Here is a 21747-nt window from a genome sequence, read left to right as displayed (position 1 = left end):
TCAATGCTTTTATTGAGTGCTCGTCGAGATTTTCCCCTGACTTTAGGTTTTTGAAGGCAATCCCCAGGTCCTTCGAGACGAAAATAAAAATGTGTTGCTATAACAATGTTATTATAAAACTTGCAAACCACGGTACATCTTTGATGTGTAAAATTGTTCACTGACATGTAGCTATGATATCACTGCAATACATCCACGGAATCTGTCTAAACTCATAAAAAAGAAACATACATACATACATATATATAATATATATATATATATATATATATATAATATAATATATATATATAAAATATATATATATATATATATAGTATCCGCTTGGCTAAGAAGCTCATAACATTGCCATCCGGAAGTATAACGGACCAACACACACAATGTGTATCCATGAACGTTTATAGTCGGGTTAATATAGTTCAGTGAGCATTACTCATAAATGCCGATGGCAAAAAACAATAACAAAGACCTGAGTGACGTTATCTTCGAACTATCTATCTATCTGTCTATCTATCTATCTATCTATCTATCTATCTATCTATCTATCTATCTCTCTCTCTCTCTCTCTCTCTCTCTCTCTCTCTATATATATATATATATATATATATATATATATAAAATTCCCGTGGGACCAATCGTACCAACAAACAAAACTATTTGTAACGTTTTAACGTTTATTGTCTGATAGAAAATCCGATGGGAAGTAATCACCCACCTCACGGTAAAAAAAAACCCCAAAAAACATTTTAAAAAAAACAACCACCACCCCCCCCCCCCCCCAAAAAAAAAACCCCAAAAACGATAGAAAAAAAAACGAAACAAGAAAAAAAAAAACCCCCCCCCCCCAAAAAAAAAAAACGAGACAAAAAACAAAACAAAACAAAACAAAACAAAAACAAAACAAAAACAAAACAAAAACAAAACACCCCCCCCCCAAATTACAAACGTGGGTTGAAAAAACAAAGACCTGGGTGACATGTAGGTAGAATGAAAGTGACCTCATTCAGGTCTTGGTTATTGTTTTTATTGCCATTCGCGTTTATGAGTAATTCTCATAAAATTGTATTGACCAGACTATAAACGTTTAAGCTTACACATAGTTTTGTGTGTTGGTCCGTTATACTTCCGGATGGCAATGTTGTGAGCTTCTTAGCCATGCGCATACTATCTATATGTTTATTCTCTATTGTCTTCTGGCACTTTTCTACTCACTTCATATCTTGTTGTTACCAACATAAGTGCCTGCTCCACTCACTTTTCTGAATTAAAAATTCACCCCATACACCGGAGCATACTCAATGTCTCAATCGTTTCTATGTTATATGTTTGTGATGAGAATATTGGCTATTAAGCTTAACTGCTGGTCAACATTACTTCGCGATGGTGGTGAACGAATCGGCGGTCTCAAGAAGTGGGTGAGAGAGGGATCTAGAAATGACTGAGTTTGAAACGAATATTTTTGTGTTCGTGGATAGCTCACACGGTAGAGCCACGCTCTCACCTGCCAGGCGGAGTTGTCGTACCAATAAGGTCGCAGGTTCAAACCCCACCACCGCCGCGAAAAAAATTTTTTATTCTCTATTGTCTTCTGGCACTTTTCTACTCACTTCATATCTTGTTCATACTATCTATATGTTAACGAAGGCCACGGTCTGGCCCCCAGTAAGTGAGTATATCTCACAATATTTTTGTCAATGGGAGCGATCTATATTCATTTTTTCGTCCAAAAAAAGTCATCAATCAGCTGATTTGTTGCTGTACAACGATTGGACATTTGTCAATAAATGTAAACGCAGCTGTGTATAGATAGTTCGAAGTTGACGTCACTCATGTCTTTGTTAATATTTTTTTGCCATCCGCCTTCATGAGTAATTCTCACTAAACTGTATTAACCAGACTATACACGTTCAAGGTTACACATAATTTTGTGCGTTGGTCCGTTATACCTCCGGATGGCAATGTTGTGAACTTCTTAGTCAAGCGCATACTATCTATAGTCTGACATTAGAACCCCCCAGGACTGGCAGTTTTTTTAGGTTTGTGTAGCGTCTAGTGAGTTGTCGTTAGTAGAGCTCAAGGAAACAAGTTATTTCATTGGTTGAACCATTGAATACAACCCACGATTTGTTTCCTTTTGTGGCAAAAGACTGGTCAATTGAAGTCATTTTTTGGTCAATGTCAGCGAAGCCATCGTAAAGTTATATATATCATGTTGTGAGCTCCTTAGCCAAGCGCATGCTATCTTTACGGAACAGCTTACGGCACTTATTCCGCGGAATCGGCATCACGGCACTTATTCCGCGGAATCGGTGTCACTACACTTATTCCACGGAATCGGTGTCACTTACGGCACTTTCCCTGTGGAATCAGTGCAGCTTACGGCACCGCGGAATCGGTGTCACTTACGGCATTATTCCCCGGAATGTGTCACACGGCACTTTCCCCGCGGAATTGGTGTCACTTACGGCACTTATTCCGCGGAATCGGTGTCACTTACGGCACTTATTTCGCGGAATTGGGTGTTACTTACGGCACTTTCCCTGTGGAATCAGTGCAGCTTACGACACTTATTCCGCGGAATCGGTGTCACTTACGGCACTTTACCCGCGGAATCAGTGCAGCCTACGGCACTTATTCTGCGGAATCAGTGCAGCCTACGGCACTTATTCCGCGGAATCGGTGTCACTTACGGCACTTATTTCGCGGAATTGGGTGTTACGGCACCGCGGAATCGGTGTCACTTACGGCACTTATTCTCCGGAATCTGTGTCACTCCGCGGAATCGGTGTCACTTACGGCACTTATTCCGCGGAAAGGGTGTCACTTACGGCACTTATTCCGCGGAATCGGTGTCACTTCCGGCACTTTTCCCGCGGAATCAGTGTCACTTACGGCACTTATTTCGTGGAATTGGGTGTTACGGCACCGCGGAATCGGTGTCACTTACGGCACTTATTCTCCGGAATCTGTGTCACCCCGCGGAATCGGTGTCACATAAGGCACTTATTCCGCGGAATCGGTGTCACTTACGGCACTTATTTCGCGGAATTGGGTGTTACTTACGGCACTTTCCCTGTGGAATCGGTGCAGCTTACGACACTTATTCCGCGGAATCGGTGTCACTTACGGCACTTATTCTGCGGAATCAGTGCAGCTTACGGCACTTATTCCGCGGAATCAGTGTCACGGCACTTTTCCCGCGGAATCATTGTAGCTTACGGCACTTATTCCGCGGAATCGGGGTCACGGCACTTTCCCCGCGGAATCATAATAATAATAATAATAATAATAATAATAATAATAATAATAATAATAATAATAATAATACTTTATTGCATCCCAAAAAGGAAATTTTTTGTACAGACGTGTTATAATTTACACATAAGATAAAAATACAATGGAAATAGGATGTATATATATAAAAAAGGAGCAGCTCTATAACCAGAGCTGCGCTTTATAATATGAATAATTTCAACACTGTAAAATAGTTAAAACTGTCACCATAAATTGAAAATTGAAAAGATTGCAAAACAAATAAATTAATAAATTAATATTTATATTTAAAAAAAGTAAAAATGAGAAATAATTATATAAAATGATTATTGCTTGTTGTTATAAAGCCTAATACTGGACGGCAGAAAAGATTTTCGGTGTCTCTCTGTTTTCGTTGAAATAGAGAAAGGGCGACCACTTCTTTCTGACATAATAATTGATGGTCTTAGTGGATGATACTGGTCATTTAATATTTTAGTTATTTTATTTATACAAAATTTCTCGTATAAAAGATCTACATCGTCAACATCATTTATATAGCGTTTAATGGATTTTTTAATATTTGAATTTATTTTGTTCCTTTCCACTGCTAAGCAATTGCCTCCCCAAGCTGTTATACAAAATGACAAAACACTTTCGATTACTGCTCTATAAAATAATGTGCAGAGGGTTTTATTTATTCTAAACTGAGAGAGTTTCGATAAAAAATATGTACGTCTGCACATCTTATGCCTAATTATTTTCAAGTGTTCATCCCACTTGAGCCTGTCATCAATCGTTACACCAAGGTATTTGTAGTGAGGAACTCGCTGGACGAATTGGTCCTTTAATTTTAACGGTTCTATCGGTTCCTTCACTCTCCTAAAGTCAATCACTAGCTCCTTTGTCTTGCTTATGTTAAGCTCTAGGTGGTGGGCATCACACCAAGACACAAATCTATCAATTTCTTGCCTATAAGCCACTTCGTTGCCATTTGTTATGAGGCCTTGAAGAGCGGTGTCATGAATCAGTGTAGCTTACGGCACTTTTTTCCTCGGAATCAGTGTAGCTTACGGCATTTATTCCCCGGAATCGGTGTCACTTACGGCACTTTCCCTGTGGAATCAGTGCAGCTTACGGCACTTATTCCGCGGAATCGGTGTCACTTACGGCACTTTCCCCGCGGAAATGGTGTAGCTTACGGCACTTATACCGCGGAATCGGTGTCTCTTATGGCACTTATTTCGCGGAATTGGGTGTTACTTACTTGACTTTCTCTGTGGAATCCGTGAAGCTTACGGCACTTATTCCGCGGAATTGGGTGTCACTTACTGCAGTTTCCCTGTGGAATCAGTGCAGCTTACGGCACCGCGGAATCGGTGTCACTTACGGCACTTATTCCGCGGAATCGGTGTTACTTACGGCACTTATTCCGCGGAATCGGTGTCACTTACGGCACTTTCCCCGCGGAATTGGTGTAGGTTACGGCACTTATTCCGAGGAATCGGTGTCACGGTACTTTCCCCGCGGAATCAGTGTAAATTACGGCACTTTTTTCCGCGTAATCAGTGTAGCTTACGGCACTTATTCCCCAGGAATCGGTGTTACTTACGGCACTTTCCCTGTGGAATCAGTGCAGCTTACGGCACTTATTCGGCGGAAACTGTGTAGTTTACGGCACGTATTCCGCGGAATCTGTGTCACTTACGGAACTTTCCCCGCGGGATTGGTGTAGCTTACGGCACTTATTCCGCGGAATTGGTGTCACTTACGGCACTTTCCCCGCGGAATTGGTGTAGCTTACGGCACTTATTCCGCGGAATTGGTGTAGCTTACGGCACTTTCCCCGCGGAATTGGTGTAGCTTACGGCACTTATTCCGCGGAATTGGTGTCACGGCACTTTCCCCGCGGAATCAGTGTAGCTTACGGCACTTTTTTTCCGCGGAATCAGTGTAGCTTACGGCACTTATTCCCAGGAATCAGTGCAGCTTACGGCACTTTTTCCGCGGAAACTGTGTAGCTTACGGCACTTTTTCCGCGGAATCGGTGTCACTTACGGCACTTTCCCGCGGAATCAGTGTAGCTTACGGCACTTATTCCGCGGAATCGGTGTCACTTACGGCACTTTCCCCGCGGAATTGGTGTAGCTTACGGCACTTATTCCGCGGAATCGGTGTCACTTACGGCACTTTCCCTGCGGAATCAGTGCAGCCTACGGCACTTATTCCGCGGAATTGGTGTCACGGCACTTTCCCCGCGGAATCAGTGTAGCTTACGGCACTTTTTTTCCGCGGAATCTGTGTAGCTTACGGCACTTATTCCGCGGAATTGGTGTCACGGCACTTATTCGGCGGAAACTGTAGCTTACGGCACTTTTTCCGCGGAATCGGTGTCACGGCACTTTCCCCGCGGAATTGTTGTAGCTTACGGCACTTATTCCGCGGAATCGGGGTCACTTACGGCACTTTTCCCGCGGAATCAGTGTAGATTACGGCACTTTTTTCCGCGGAATCGGTGTCACTTACGGCACTTTCCCTGTGGAATCAGTGCAGCTTACGGCGCTTATTCGGCGGAAACTGTGCAGCTTACGGCACTTTTTCCGCGGAATCGGTGTCACTTACGGCACTTATTTCGCGGAATTGGGTGTTAATTACGGCACTTTCCTGTGGAATCCGTGAAGCTTACGCCACTTATTTCGCGGAATTGGGTGTCACTTACGGCACTTTCCCTGTTGTCATGGTCTCAAGTGAGTAAAGAGTTACTCGACTATGCATAAAGATATATGTAGAATGAGGCCCCAGAATTTACTAGTTACTATAAATGAAAAACAATTAACGATTTGTTTACAATGAAATAAAAATAATGATGAAATTTAATTAAAAGAGATAAACAGTGATCGTGGCAGTTACAAATAGAGATGTGAATATATTACGTAACTTATGATATGTCGGGTTCGTAAGTTTACGTTTCCAGGCAGTTGATGGGCTTGGATGATCTATTCCTCTGATAACAGGATCGGACTCGTAAAATTCCACTTCCAGGCAATTGGTAATGGGTTAATATGTAATCTTTTGACAGCGGGCTCGGGTTTGATCCTTGAAGATTATACAATCAAAGTTAAAAGCTCTGGCGTCTTAATGGTGTAGATATAATATCTACAAAGTCCCAAAAAATAAAAATCTTCCAGTATATATAAGGAATAGAGCGACTGGCCGTCCGGCATAGATTGTGAAGAGAAGTGAGTGTAGAATGTTAGACCTATCAGCTTTCATAATAAATGGCTACGTGACAGTATGTAGAACGAAAAGTATTCACTAATTAGAAATTAATTCGAGGGAAGGCTATAAAAGGAAAGACGATCTAATATTAGAAGGTAAGTTTATCTAAGCCTACCGAAATATAACTGGAGTGAGATGAATTCAGTTCTTAATAAAATAAAATTTAATAAGATAATTGTGAACAACCTTTACTGTGACACCTGTGGAATCAGTGCAGCTTACGGCACCGCGGAATCAGTGTCACTTACGGCACTTATTTCGCGGAATTGGGTGTCACAGCACTTTCCGTGTGGAATCAGTGCAGCTTACGGCACTTACTCCGCGGAATCGGTGTCACTTACGGCACTTATTTCGCGGAATTGGGTGTTACTTACGGCACTTTCCCTGTGGAATCGTGCAGCTTACGATACTTATTCAGCGGAATCGGTGTCACTTACGGCACTTATTCCGCGGAATCGGTGTCACTTACGGCACTTATTCCGCGGAATCGGTGTCACTTACGGCACTTATTTCGCGGAATTGGGTGTTACTTACGGCACTTTCCCTGTAGAATCGTGCAGCTTACGACACTTATTCCGCGGAATCGGTGTCACTTACGGCACTTATTCCGCGGAATCGATGTCACTTACGGCACTTATTCTGCGGAATCGTTGTCACTTACGGCACTTTTTCCGCGGAATCAGTGTCACCTACGGCTCTTTCCCTGTGGAATCAGTGTAGCTTACGGCACTTATTCCGCGGAATCGGTGTCACCTACGGCACTTATTCCGCGGAATTGGGTGTCACTTACGGCACTGTCCCTGTGGAATCGGTGCAGCTTACGGCACTTATTCCCCGGAACTTGTCACTTACGCACTATTCGCCGAATCGGTGTCACTTACGGCACTTATTCCCCGGAATTGGGTATCACTTACGGCACTTTCCCTGTGGAATCGTCACTTACGGCACTTTTCCGCGGAATCAGTGCAGCTTACGGTACTGATTCCGGAATCGGTGTCAATTACTGCACTTAAAAAATAATCTGTGTCACTTACGGCACTTTCCCCGCGGAATTGGTATAGTTTGCGGCACTTGATCCTCGGAATCGGTATCACTTACGGCACTTATTCCGCGGAATTGGGTGTTACTTACGTCACTTTCCCTGTGGAATCCGTGCAGCTTACGGCACTGATTCCGCGGAATCGGTGTCACTTACGGCATTGTCCCTGTGGAATCGGTGCAGCTTATGGCACTTATTCCCCGGAATTGGGTATCACTTACGGCACTTTCCCTGTGGAATCGTCACTTACGGCACTTTTCCGCGGAATCAGTGCAGCTTACGGTACTTATTCTGCGGAATTGGTTTCACTTACGGCACTTTTTCCGCGGAATCAGTTTAGCTTACGGCACTTATTCCGGAATCGGTGTCAATTACTGCACTTAAAAAAAAATCTGTCACTTACGGCACTTTCCCCGCGGAATTGGTATAGTTTGCGGCACTTGATCCTCGGAATCGGTATCACTTACGGCACTTATTCCGCGGAATTGGGTGTTACTTACGTCACTTTCCCTGTGGAATCCGTGCAGCTTACGGCACTGATTCCGCGGAATCGGTGTCACTTACGGCACTTATTCCGCGGAATCGGTTTCACTTCCAGCACTTTTTCCGCGGAATCGTGTCACTTACGGCACTTTCCCCGCGGAATTGATGTAGCTTACGGCACATATTCCTCGGAATTGGGTGTTACTTACGGCACTTTCCCTGTGGAATCGGTGCAGCTTACGGCACTTATTCCGCGGAATCGGTGTCACGGCACTTTTCCCGCGGAATCAGTGTAGCTTACGGCACTTATTCCGCGGAATCGGTGTCACTTACGGCACTTATTCCGCGGAATTGGGTGTTACTTACGGCACTTTCCCTGTGGAATCGATGCAGCTTACGGCACTTTTTCCGCGGAATCGGTGTCACGGCACTTTTCCCGCGGAATCAGTGTAGCTTACGGCACTTATTCCGCGGAATCGGTGTCACTTACGGCACTTTTTCCGCGGAATCGGTGTCACTTACGGCACTTTTACGGCTTGGAACCAATAATATAACATGATGAGAACCAAAAACAATTCTCTCAATTCCACACATACAAAGAAGAAAAAAACCCCATCGTTCTTTTTAGAAATAATTCCATTATTCCTTCATTAACACAAAGGCAAACCGTTTTAAGATTGATATTTTTGAAAATCGTCATCCTACATTGATAATATTTCATTCTACAGTAATTTAAGGAGTCATCAATTTATGAAAAAGAGTAATTTTTAAAATCAAATTTTAAGGGTGCTCCGACATTAATAAAAAAATATATTTAAAATTGAGCTTTTATACAGCGCAAGATCCACTAAACGTACTCAAAGCGCTTTATAAGGGGTCCCTTGGCTATCAGCAACATTTAACATGTAGGTCAGGACATGATGCCTTTTAGGTGATATTACACTTTTTTTTCTCGGACAGACACAACGCTGTTAGCCTGAGTACGGTGAGAGAATGTGAGTAAAGAGCCTTCTCCTAGGACTCAACTATGCGCCGAACGAGGCTCGAAAACGGACCTTCCAATCTGAAAGTGAGTGTCATACCACATAACCGATAAAATACCAAAATCAACAAATTTTTTTCATAACATTTTAGAAAATAAGGTGCAAAATGTCATCAGCGGAAGGACCGAAATTAAAAAAAAAATTCTAACTGTCAATACTGACTCTTACATAAGTGGGCGTATCCCAGTTGGCAATCCAACTGGATTTTTTTTCACTTTCATAAAATATGTTGTCATCAAATTTTATGATTTAGTGGGGAAAATCTAAGAGTAAACACACTTGGAACTTGAAGTTATAGAAACCGGGATAAGCTCTTTAAAAAAAAAATTGAAGATTGTTATCTTGTTTCTTAAACTAAAAAAACATTAAAAAAAAAAAAATTAAATTTCTGTATTGTGCTCATAATACTAGATTTGTAAGGTGGATTAGTAAAAAAAAAATCAACAGAGAAAAATGATAATGAAGCAGAGAGAGAGAGACACACACACACACACAAACAGAGAGAGAGAGAGAGAAGAGAAGGAGAGAGAGAGAGAGAGAGAGAGAGGAGAGAGAAAAGATAGAAGAAGAGAAAGAGATAGATAAGAGATAGATATGTATAGAGGAGAAAGAGAGGGAGAGAGAGATATATATAGATAGATAGATAGATAGATAGATAGATAGATAGATAGATAGAGAGAATGATTCAATGTCAAATAATCATGTGAGAAACCTCAGTAAGCGGATGACTGACGGGTTGCCATGTCAGTCAGATGGGAGATGGAGAGTCCTTGTGTCAATTAGATGATGGAGTGGAGTGGGTGAGGGAAATGGGATCGTCATATAACAAAAAATGTCAATTGTAAGGACTTGGAACGTAATGGTAAAGAAAACCTAACAAAAAAAAACAAACCCCAAAAGAAAAACAAAAAACAAAAAAAAAAAAAACAACCCCCTCCCCGCCCCAAAAACCCCCAACAAACAAACAAAAAAAAACCCCCCAAAAAAACAAAAACAAAACAAAAAACAAAACAAACAATCAAACAGCCCCCATCGACTCCGTCGATTGCTTGTGAGTCGATTACTCTCGACTGACCTCGGGAATATCTTTTCTACGACAAAAGGAAACCTGACGTCTATTGGGACAAAATAGAATTACGACTCTTGTCTTTTAAAAATTTTCTTTCTTTATATCTCTTTTTCATCTTTACTTTCCCATAATTACCCCTCGCATATAAAAGCCCAAAGCCAAAAAAAAAAGAAACCAAAACAAAAACAAAAACAACCCCCCCCCCAAAACAAAAACAAAAACAAAACCAAACAAACAAGAAATAACCCAACCCCCCCCCCCCCCAAAAAAAGCCCCCCAAAAAACAACAAAAAACCCCCAAAACGCCCAACAAAAACACGATGACGTAAAAGATTATTTAGGAGAGTTTACGTCTAGAATAATTTACTAGTCCGTTTTGTTTACCTTCGTCTGACGATTTCACAAACCATCACAATTTTACCCCTTTACACACAAGGTTCACTTTCAGTCTTCATATTATCGTGATCAATGGCTTAGTTTTTGTTTTTATGTTTTTAAGGGATTTACGGCGCTTGCAACACACATTGAGCATGTTTAGTGCATACGGCTCCATATTAAAAAAAAAATGTCCCTTATTGTCGGAATTTATCCCGGTTTTTAAAACTGACGATAGAAATTTCTTGCTACCCCTTGAATAGGACGGAAGTTCTTGTAAACACGCCCAACAGGCAAGACGTGTCGTTGTGTGCTCTGGTGTATTTTAATTGTTTTGTGATTTCTAAATATTGATACCTGGACATTTTTACTTCGTTGTACTCGTTAAAACATACTGTTTCTTAATGTATAGTTTTTATCAATTCTTAAGAAAGGACTGCTGTATAATTCTGTATTTTATCATGGAAACTGTAAGTTTTAAAAGATATTTACACAGTCACTTAATGGCCGCCGCTCTCTTACAAACATTGTTCACTTTATTTTTAGCCGTGATTTACCACCATCATTATTTTAATAATTGTGAACACTTTTATTCAACATCTGATTTTTACAACAGGCCTCGAGGCGGTAAACGTAAACAACGTCACATTCCAGCTGTGATTTAACTCAAGTGATCCAATTTTTTACAATAATATTAATAAGAACAGGCCTCGGGGAGGCAAACGGAAACAACACAACACCTCAATGGTAACAACTCGTCGTCCACCCCGCCCCCACACAAACCCCCGTCCACCACCAACACTTATAATTGTACCGACCACAAACAGTTTCACAAAAAACAACAATAACATTGTTATTGGTCTTCTAAATGCACAGTCCTGCCGTAACAAAACCGAAGGAATTAAACGATTTATTAACGGAGAAGAACTTCGACATACTATTTATAGTAGAGACATGGCTCTCACAGTCTGGAGACGACCCAGTTGAAAAAGCTATGACACCCCCTGGATACCAATTTAGATCGTATCCAAGGAAAGATCAGCGAGGGGGTGGCATTGGCGTATTTTATAAAACAAAATTATTAAAACGTGGAAATCCTCGAAATGCGCTGCAAAACAATGCAGGCCATTGATCTTAGATTATCCCTCCAGAGTACAAGATACAACTTCAACTGCATCTACCGACCGCCAGCAAACAATAAAAAATAAAATTACCTGATGTTAGGAAGGAAATCAACGAGATGCTAACTTTGCAACACACGCGTCCTGGCCATTCAATTATACTCGGCGACTTTAATTTTCACTTCGACAACGTCACAGACACCGCTAAATTGCACGAGTCATTATCGGAGAACAACATATGCCAGATCGTAACAGCGCCAACCCACTCTGCTGGTCATATTTAGATTGGGTAATTGTAGAAAATTCAGAGTCCCAAAAAACCAACGTCATCGTCGATTATCTCCCCTTTTCGGACCACTTCCTCATTTCTTTCAATCTTGACGTTTCAAAACCATGCCAAGAAACCACCACCACATCAACCAGAAACATTAAAGGCATTAATTTGGACAATTTCAGAGGCGATTTAGAAACAAAACTTACTAAAAATTCATTGATTTCTCCAGACCAGTGGAATAGTTGTCTCATCGAACGCTTGACAAACATGCGCCATTCCAAACAAGGACCGTCACCAACCGCAAGTATGCTCCGTGGTATACGTCGGACGTTAAAGAAGCTAAAACGAAGTGTCGGAGAGCAGAAAGACTACTGAAAACATCAGGCCTTACGATTCATCGTGAAATATTCAAGAACACATTTCGTGCCTGGAAGACAATAAAAAAGGCAAAGACCACGTATTTTCTTTCAAAATTCGAAACTTCTAAATCTTGCAAACAATTATTTAACATCTGCAATGATATACTTGGACGTGAAAGATGCACTTCATTACCATCTACAACCAATCAAAGAGACTTGCCAAACACATTTGTCAACTTTTTAAAAGACAAAATCTATAACATTCGTTCAGAAACTAGATCGGCATGAATCATTTATAGATACAAATACATTCTGTGCCCTTTAGACAAGTTCCAACCAGTTTCACCTAGTTTCATAAACGAGTTGATAAAAAAGCCCCCATTAAATCCTGCGACCTTGATCCCCTACCAGCACAGCTTTTGGCCAGCTCCATCGATACATTATTACCATCCATTACATCAATCATAAATACATCCATACTGACTGGCGAAGTTCCATACGTGCTTTAAAAGTGCCCTCGTCGAACCACTTCTGAAGAAACCATCACTGGACCACAATATATTAAACAATTATCGTCCTGTATCAAATTTACCTTTTTTGTCAAAACTTTTGGAGAAGGTAGTTCTTACACAATTAACATTTCATCTTAAGAACAACAGTTTGGAACAACCCTTTAAGTCAGCCTACAAACATCAACACAGTACTGAAACGGCGCTTCTTAAAATCTTTAATGACTTGTCATGTAATGCTGATGCTAACAATATCAATGTATTATGCCTTTTAGATCTTTCAGCTGCCTTTGACACCATTGACCATGACATTTTGTTAAGAAGACTAGAAAATACGTTCGGCATAAAAGGAATTGCCCTTAAATGGTTTACATCATATTTACAGGATCGATGGCAGACTGTCGTGGTGAATGGTGTTCAGTCAGAACAAGTTTTACTAAATTTTGGAGTGCCACAAGGCTCTGTTCTTGGCCCTGTCCTTTTTACTGTATATATGCAGCCCCTTTCTAGTGTGATATCCAGATTCAATCTGAGTTATCATTTTTATGCAGATGATACGCAAATATACGATTCAGCACCCCTTAGTAATTTACAGTTCTTAATACAACGAATTACGAGCTGTTTTAATGAGATTATATCTTGGATGTACCACACACATAAGTTAAAATTAAATGATAGTAAAACTGACATTTTAATGTGTGGAAGGCCGAGTATCCTTAAACAGGCAAATAAATCATCTATTACTCTCGGAAATAGCACAATAGAATTTTCAAATAAAGCAAAAAACCTTGGCGTCATCATTGATAAAGATCTTTCCATGACAAGCCACGTGAATAACACCATACAATCTATGTACATAGAAATGAAACAAATTAGAAAAATTCGTAATTCAATATCGAAGCATATAGCAGAACTTTTAATTAATTCCCTTGTTTTATCTAAATTGGACTATTGTAACTCCCTTTGGGCGAATTTAGCGAAAGACAAAATTAGCAAACTTCAGGTTGCTCAAAATAACGCAGCCAGCTCATTGTACGCAATAACAAAAAATACCCGTCAGCAACTCTTCTTCTCCGTGAGTTACATTGGCTTCCTGTGGAAAAAAGAGTTGCCTATAAGATTTGTACTGTTGTCTACAAATCCCTGAGCACGAACAGTCCCTCCTATATTAAAGACCTTCTAAACATATATGTCCCCAATAGAAACTTGAGGTCAAGCAATGACCAATCAATCCTTGTCAAACCTAAGCCATTGCGTAAAATAGGTGAACAGTCTTTTCAATTTTCGGCCCCCCATTTTTGGAACTCTCTCCCATCACACGTGAGATGCTCGGATTCGTTGACAACGTTCAAATCTCGCTTAAAGTTTTATCTTTTTACGTCATAATGTTGCAATATTATTTTCATATTTTGTTGTTGTTAAATTGAATTCGTATCACGTTTCCTTCACACTTGTCTCACTGTAATATGTTTTGTTTTATATCACTGTAAAGCGCTTAGAGCCTGTGACAACGGGGTAAAGCGCTATATAAATGCCATTTATTATTATTATTATTATCATCGCAAAGTACTTTCCGCCAGATTACACAGGCCAGCTCCCCAATCCCTGCTGGGTGGACAAGGGGGGGGGGGTCAGACAAAATCATCTCGATCTCGGTTTCTTTGCGCATGAAGTGAGTTCTACCCACTGAACCTTCGGGATCTCCGCTCCATATAACATCTATCTCTAGTTTAAATGTTAAGATTTATTTTCGGTACATATTATTATTATTATTATTATTATTATTATTATTATTATTATTATTATTATTATTATTATTATATTATTATTATTATTTATTTTTGATCCCACCCACATCATTTGGATTCACAGAGGTTCGAACGTCGTCCTTGACAACGAGCTTCTGTAACTGGGCGATCTCCATCTCTAGTCTGTACATGGTCTGCATGATGGAGTCCGTGATTGACCACTGGTATTCCTGGGGACAAAAGATGGACAAAGTGGACACAAGTCAACGGTCATACTCTGAAAACCCCCCCCCCCCCAAAAAAAAAACAAAAACAAAACCACAACAGGTTTTTGAAATTTTGGCCAGAAAACTCGTCCTTCGAATATCTATCGATTCAAACGACCCCCCCCCCCATCTTTCCGTTTCACTCTCACTCCAACCTGGAAATCCCACTCACATTCTCTCACCGTACTCATGTGTAAAATGAGTACCTGGCTGTTAACAACGTTTGTCTTTTTCGGAAAAAATTGTAATATCGCCTAACAGGCGTCATGTCTCGTTCTACATGTTAAGTGGTGCTGTTGGTCTGGAACCGATTGTAAACCGCTTTGAGCACGTTTAGTGGATATTGCCCTATATAAAAGCTTAATTTTAAGCTCGATTGTCTAAACTCGCAAACCTGGAAATTAAAGGAATAATCAGGGCCTTCATTATTAATTAATATCTGAGTGGCGAGTTTTCTGGCCAAAAGTATTAAAACGTGTTTTTTTCACAGTGCGGAAGATAATTGGGGGGTGGGGGTTAAAGTTGGAAATGATGGTATGCGTTTAGGTAAAGTGCTCACAACAGCCGCCAGCCGAATGTAACGAACCAACATATAAAACTATGTGTAAACTTACAAGTTTTTTATAGTCTGATTGATAATTATCAAAGCGGCTGTCTAAAAAAGACAATAACAAAGAGATGAGTAACATCAATTTTGGTTCTTCTAGAGAGAGCTTGTGAAAGGGTTGGGCGAGATAACGGAAAGTGAATAAATAGAAAATTGATATTCTCATAGCTAACTGATGACAATTTATTTTCCAGCCTAAATAAACGCTTGGCGTCAATAAAAATCATCCACCCTCGATCTTATCCGTAATCCTAAGATAATTCATATTATACATGCTGCTACTAAGTTGATTATGCCACCTTATGATTCAATACGTAACCTATTCATTATTAGTCCTACGAAGGGCTGGTTACATACACACTTCCAAAGGGCTTGGTGTTTTCAAATGATTTAATGTTCATTAAAACAATGAGATTGTAGCTGCGATTTATACCCTTATTTAATGGACAAGAAAATAATACAGGACACACACACAGACACACATGCACACGCAGGCACACATCCAACCTTCTCACACATTCTTTCTCCTCCCCCCCCCCCCCCCGACCTCTCCCTTTCTCTCCCTCTTGGACTCATTCTCACACATTCACTCACACCCACACACTGACACCCACCCATCCTTCTCACTCATTTTCTCTCTCTCCCTCTCTCTCTTTCTCTCCATCTCTGTTCATCTTTCTCTATATTTCCCTCACTTTCTTTCCTTCAAATATTGTTCTCTTTCTGTCCATCTCTCTCTCTCTCTCTCTCTCTCTCTCTCTCTCTCTCTCTCCATCTCTGTTCATCTTTCTCTATATTTCCCTCACTTTCTTTCCTTCAAATATTGTTCTTTTTCTGTCCATCTCTCTCTCTCTCTCTCTCTCTCTCTCTCTCTCTCTCTCTCTCACTGTGTTTGACTCACCCACATTCACTCTCACACAAATACATATATAGACATACGCACTCACACACACATACATACACATAATATAGAACCTTTGTAAGGCACTACATAACTATTGAGTTCTCCAGGGCGTTAAGACATCTTACGTAACAAGCGCTGCGTACGGAAACTTATACGATTATCTGGAATGTGATTTCTGGTACAAACAACACGCCGGCAAAGAAAACACAGATATATGTGACCCATCGCGTCAGAACAGTATTAAATTCGGGTGAACCAAATGCCTAAAATCAGAACTGCCTAGTTGAATTTATAAGCATTCGTTGTTTCCAAGAGAGAGAGAGAGAGAGAGAGAGAGAGAGAGAGAGAGAGAGAGAGAGAGAGAGAGAGAGAGAGAGAGAGAGAAACAAACAAAAAAAAAGAATTCAATTTAAATAGCTTTACAAATAAACAATTTGCTTTCAGCATGGTCCAAAAATGGTTCCAAAGTCCCGAATATAGGTTCTAACAAGATATGAAGTGAGTAGAAAAGTGCCAGAAGACAATAGAGAATAAATTTTTTTTCGCGGCGGTGGTGGGGTTTGAACCTGCGACCTTATTGGTACGACAACTCCGCCTGGCAGGTGAGAGCGTGGCTCTACCGTGTGAGCTATCCACGAACACAAAAATATTCGTTTCAAACCCAAGTCATTTCTAGATCCCTCTCTCACCCACTTCTTGAGACCGCCGATTCGTTCGCACACCACCATCGCGAAGTAATTTTGACCAGCAGTTAAGCTTAATAGCCAATATTCTCAACACAAACATATAACATAGAAACGATTGAGACATTGAGTATGCTCCGGTGTATGGGGTGAATTTTTAATTCAGAAAAGTGAGTGAAGCAGGCACTTATGTTGGTAACAACAAGATATGAAGTGAGTAGAAAAGTGCCAGAAGACAATAGAGAATAAAATTTTTTTCGCGGCGGTGGTGGGGTTTGAACCTGCGACCTTATTGGTACGACAACTCCGCCTGGCAGGTGAGAGCGTGGCTCTACCGTGTGAGCTATCCTCGAACACAAAAATATTCGTTTCAAACCCAAGTCATTTCTAGATCCCTCTCTCACCCACTTCTTGAGACCGCCGATTCGTTCGCACACCACCATCGCGAAGTAATTTTGACCAGCAGTTAAGCTTAATAGCCAATATTCTCAACACAAACATATAACATAGAAACGATTGAGACATTGAGTATGCTCCGGTGTATGGGGTGAATTTTTAATTCAGAAAAGTGAGTGGAGCAGGCACTTATGTTGGTAACAACAAGATATGAAGTGAGTAGAAAAGTGCCAGAAGACAATAGAGAATAAAATTTTTTTTCGCGGCGGTGGTGGGGTTTGAACCTGAATACAGGTTCTAAGAATCTAAACTTTCCTTTTCAGCAACATTTATTGAGTCAAAGTGACCTATGCAGCTCTGTAGCTGGAGCCAAACATTCGTATTTCTACCAATTTTTCATAGTACTAGGGCGGTCTACTAAAAGGGACATTAGAGTTAAGATTATGGTCACAATTTTGAAATTCTAATTTTTGTCCCTTTAAGATACGTTAATTAACCAATCCTTCAACACTTTATATTTCTTTTGTGTTTTAAATTTTTTTTAGTTTGTTCTGTTTTATTGTTGCTAAAAATTTCGCCCAATCGCGCGCGGCTTCGTGAGGTGCCGTAGCCTAGGTCTTAAAATTGAGCTTTTATATAGCGCAATATCTACTAAACGTGCTCAAAGCGCTTTACAAGGGGACAGTGGCCAACAACAATACTTAACATGTAGGACGAGACATGAAACCCGTTAGGCGATATTACAATTTATTCGGACAGCGACAACGCTGTTACCGGCCAGGTACTAAATTTACACCCGAGTACGGTGAAAGAATGTGAGTAAAGATCCTTTACCAAGGACTCAACTATCCGCCGATCGAGACTCGAAACCAGGACCTTCCGACCCGAAAGCGAGTGTCATACCACTAATATTTAGTAGTATTAGCTTTCTGCATTGAATTCCTGGATTGATTCCCTTTAATTGAATACTCAAATTCTCCACGAGTTTTGGAGAAATTCTAGGTCCCTTTAATCGATCGATTTCTGAAGAACGAGTTTTCTGGCCAAACATTTAAATACGTGTCTTTCCAGAGTACAGCAATGGCCATGTACTCATTTGCTACAGTGAAGAACATAGTCAGACCGTGAAAAGGTTTGAACTGAGATATTGTCAAGTTTATTTAGAAGGTCAATTCAAAAAAAAAAAAAAATCAAAAATGAGCCTTACCATGATTAAATCAACTCTTTTTGTACATCTGGAAAATTATGAGAGCTTTTCTAAATAATTTTTACATCTAGTCAAGTTGAAAAAGTATGACATTTGAGAAAATTTGCTGGATACCTTTCCCATACATCTGACCATAGCTTCATTAAAAATCACCCGATTTAGGTCAAATAAAGAGTAAAATGCTCTGGGGAGTATATTCTTTCAGAAAAGGGAAAAATGCAAATCTAAAATTTTCACCTTCTGACTGATTATGTCATGCACTGACACATTTCGGTTTTGGTTCTAAAACTTAAAAAAAAACAAAACAAAAACAAACTTTAAAACTTCTCAAGTACGATCACTTTGACTTCAGCCTGGATTTTCATCATCTAGTTCTATCGGACACAATACCATGATGACGCGGAGTTACCTCGGTTTCTATAGCGTGAAACGGACAATAACAAAAATTTCTCGCTACCTTTTGGGTAGTCTATCGCAAAGTACTTTTCATCAGATCTAACAGATCCAGCTACTCAATCACGTTTGGGTGAGCGGGGTCATCAGAAAAAAAAATTCTCGACTGCACCCGGCACCGATCTTGGTCCCAATTCTTGTGAGGCGAATGCTCTACCAACTGAACTATCGGGACCCCGATATGATTATATATATATACATTTTTTAATTGAACTTTTATTATATAGCGTGATATCCACTAAACGTGCTCAAAGCGCATTACAAGTGGTCCCTGACCAACAGCAAAATTTAACATGTAGGACGGGACATGACGCGTGTTAGGCAATATTACAATTTTTTTCGGACAGAGACAACGCTGTTAACGGCCAGGTACTCATTTTACACCCGAGTACGGTGAGAGAATGTGAGTAAAGAGCCTTCTCCAAGGACTCAACTATGCGCCGAATGAGGCTCGAACCCAGGACATTCCGATCCGAAAGCGACTGTCATACCACGAGACCACATAGCCGCACAAATTATATGATGACACGTTGAATCGTTGGCCATAGAATTTATTTCAGGATTTTTCCAGGGAACTGACCTCTCGCTTCGATGAAAAGTCTCTGAAGGACGAGTTTTCTGGTCAAATAAAAAAAAAAACCCTGTCAATTTTACAATGTATTTTTCGAGTACTACAAAGCAGGGTGGTGTTTCAAATTTCCCCTGAGATGACTAGAAAAATCCCAGCTTTCATAATGCATAAAGAGTAGTATATACGTCATTCCCAATGGAGAAAATAATCAGATTATATAAGAAATCGGTTTCTGCAGAATTTTCATTGTTATAAACATTCAAGGCTCATATGAGGTAGTTTAACCAAAATACCCCCCTCCCCCCAACCCCCCCCCCCTCCCAAAAAAACCCAAACCCGTTTGATGTAATCTGCCGTACTCTGGAAAGACAAATATTAAGATATTCGCCTGAAAACTCGTCTTTCAAAAATATCGATTAAATTGACTAAAAATTATCGTCATCTTAGCTCGAACTCTCAAATCTGGGAAAACAAGGAAACCTTTGTGACGTCCCAGGTTTGATATGACTTTTTTTTGAGAAGACGAGGGACGACTTTTCTGGTCAAAATGGTTAAAATTGATTTGTTTTTCAGAGTAGGTACGGGCCGTTGGAGCTTCCATTTTTCCCCGGAACGACGGTAAGAATTCCAGCTGTCTTAACACAGTAGATTTCTAATCCCAGAACCAGCAGGGAACGTCAAATGTTTATTCTTTTAAATCTAAACTAAAACATTTTGTTTTTTCATCTGCCGATTCTTTTTTCTTAGACATATTAGGCGGCTATGTGGTCTACTGTTATGACACTCGCTTTCGGATCGGAAGGTCCTGGGTTCGAGCCTTGCTCGGCGCATAGTTGAGTCCTTGGAGAAGGCTCTTTACTCACCGTACTCGGGTGTAAAATGAGTACCTGGCCGTTAACAGTTTTGTTTCTGTCCGAAAGAAATTGTAATACCGCCTATCAGGCGTCATGTTCCGTCCTACATATTAAATGTTGCTGTTGGCCAGGGACTTCTTGTAAAGCGCTTTGAGCACGTTTAGTAGATAGTGCGCTATATAAAAGCTCAATTTAATTTTAATTTCAGTCTTATAACCCTAAGCTTGAATATTCAATCATGCATGTGTGTTTGTGTGTGTGTGTGTGTGTGTGTGTGTGTGTGTGTATGTGTGAGTGTATGTGTATGGGTTGTGACAAAAGAAATGCAGTAAAAAAAAAAAAAATCTAATAACAAAAATATAAAGCGCATTGGACTTTTAATAATTTTGAAAATGCGCTAGACCATTGTCACATATCATCATCATTATTATTATTTCAGATTGTGCGGCTATGTGGTCTAGTGGTATGACACTCGCTTTCGGATCGGTCCTGGGTTCGAGCTTCGCTCTCGGCGCATAGTTGAGCCCTTGGAAAAGGCTCTTTACTCACTCTCTCTCACCGTACTCATGTGTAAAATGAGTACCTGGCCGTTAAAAGCGTAGTGTCCGTCCGAAAAAAATTGTAATATCGCCTATCAGGCGTCATTTCTCGTCCTATATGTTAAATGTTGCTGTTGGCCAGGAACCTCTTGTAACGCGTTTTGAGCACGTTTAGTGGATATTGCGCTATATAAAAGATCAATTTAATCTTAATTTCAGGCTTATAACCCTATATGTGAATATTCAATCATGCGTGTGTTTGTGTGTCGATATTTGTATGGGTTGTGACAAAAGAAATGCAGTAAAAAAAAAATCTAATAACAATATAAAACGCATTGGACTTTATATAATTTTGAAAATTCGCTAGACCATTGTCACATATCATCATCATCATCATCGTTATTGTTATTGTTATTGTTGTTATTATTGTTATTGTTATTGTTATTGCTATTGCTATTGCTATTATTATTATTATTGTTATATTATTATTATTATTATTATTATTATTATTATTATTATTATTATTGTTATTGTTATTATTATTATTATTATTCAGGGGATATAAATGCAAACCTGAAAAAAAATCTGAAATTCTGCGAGATAATTTTAATAGTCTACATCGACCATCTCAGTGGTTACCTACTTAGGTAAACATCCAATGTTTTTTTGTTTTTAAGGGTTTTACGGCGCTTGCAACACATTTAGGTCATATCAGT

At 40.1% G+C, this 21747-nt stretch overlaps 1 protein-coding gene across 2 annotated transcripts in view; it reads right to left on the bottom strand.

The window, feature by feature from the left end:
* Window positions 1–21747, bottom strand: part of LOC144980512 (uncharacterized) — a 245036-nt gene that overhangs the window by 127355 nt on the left and 95934 nt on the right. For both annotated transcript variants that reach the window (XM_078928149.1, XM_078928150.1), the window contains exons 11-12: window positions 14659–14781; window positions 4–70 (exon numbers count right to left, since the gene is read on the bottom strand). In XM_078928149.1, the coding sequence (XP_078784275.1) occupies window positions 4–70; window positions 14659–14781 (190 nt within the window). The remainder of the gene's footprint in view (window positions 1–3; window positions 71–14658; window positions 14782–21747) is intronic.

This window comes from Berghia stephanieae, chromosome 10 (assembly GCF_034508935.2).
Source record: "Berghia stephanieae isolate SIO BIC M18660-M18661 chromosome 10, UCSD_Bste_1.3, whole genome shotgun sequence".
NCBI classification, from domain to species: Eukaryota; Metazoa; Mollusca; class Gastropoda; order Nudibranchia; family Aeolidiidae; genus Berghia; species Berghia stephanieae.
The sequence above is the reverse complement of the archived record's forward strand: the minus strand, read 5'-3'. Positions and strand labels throughout refer to the sequence as shown.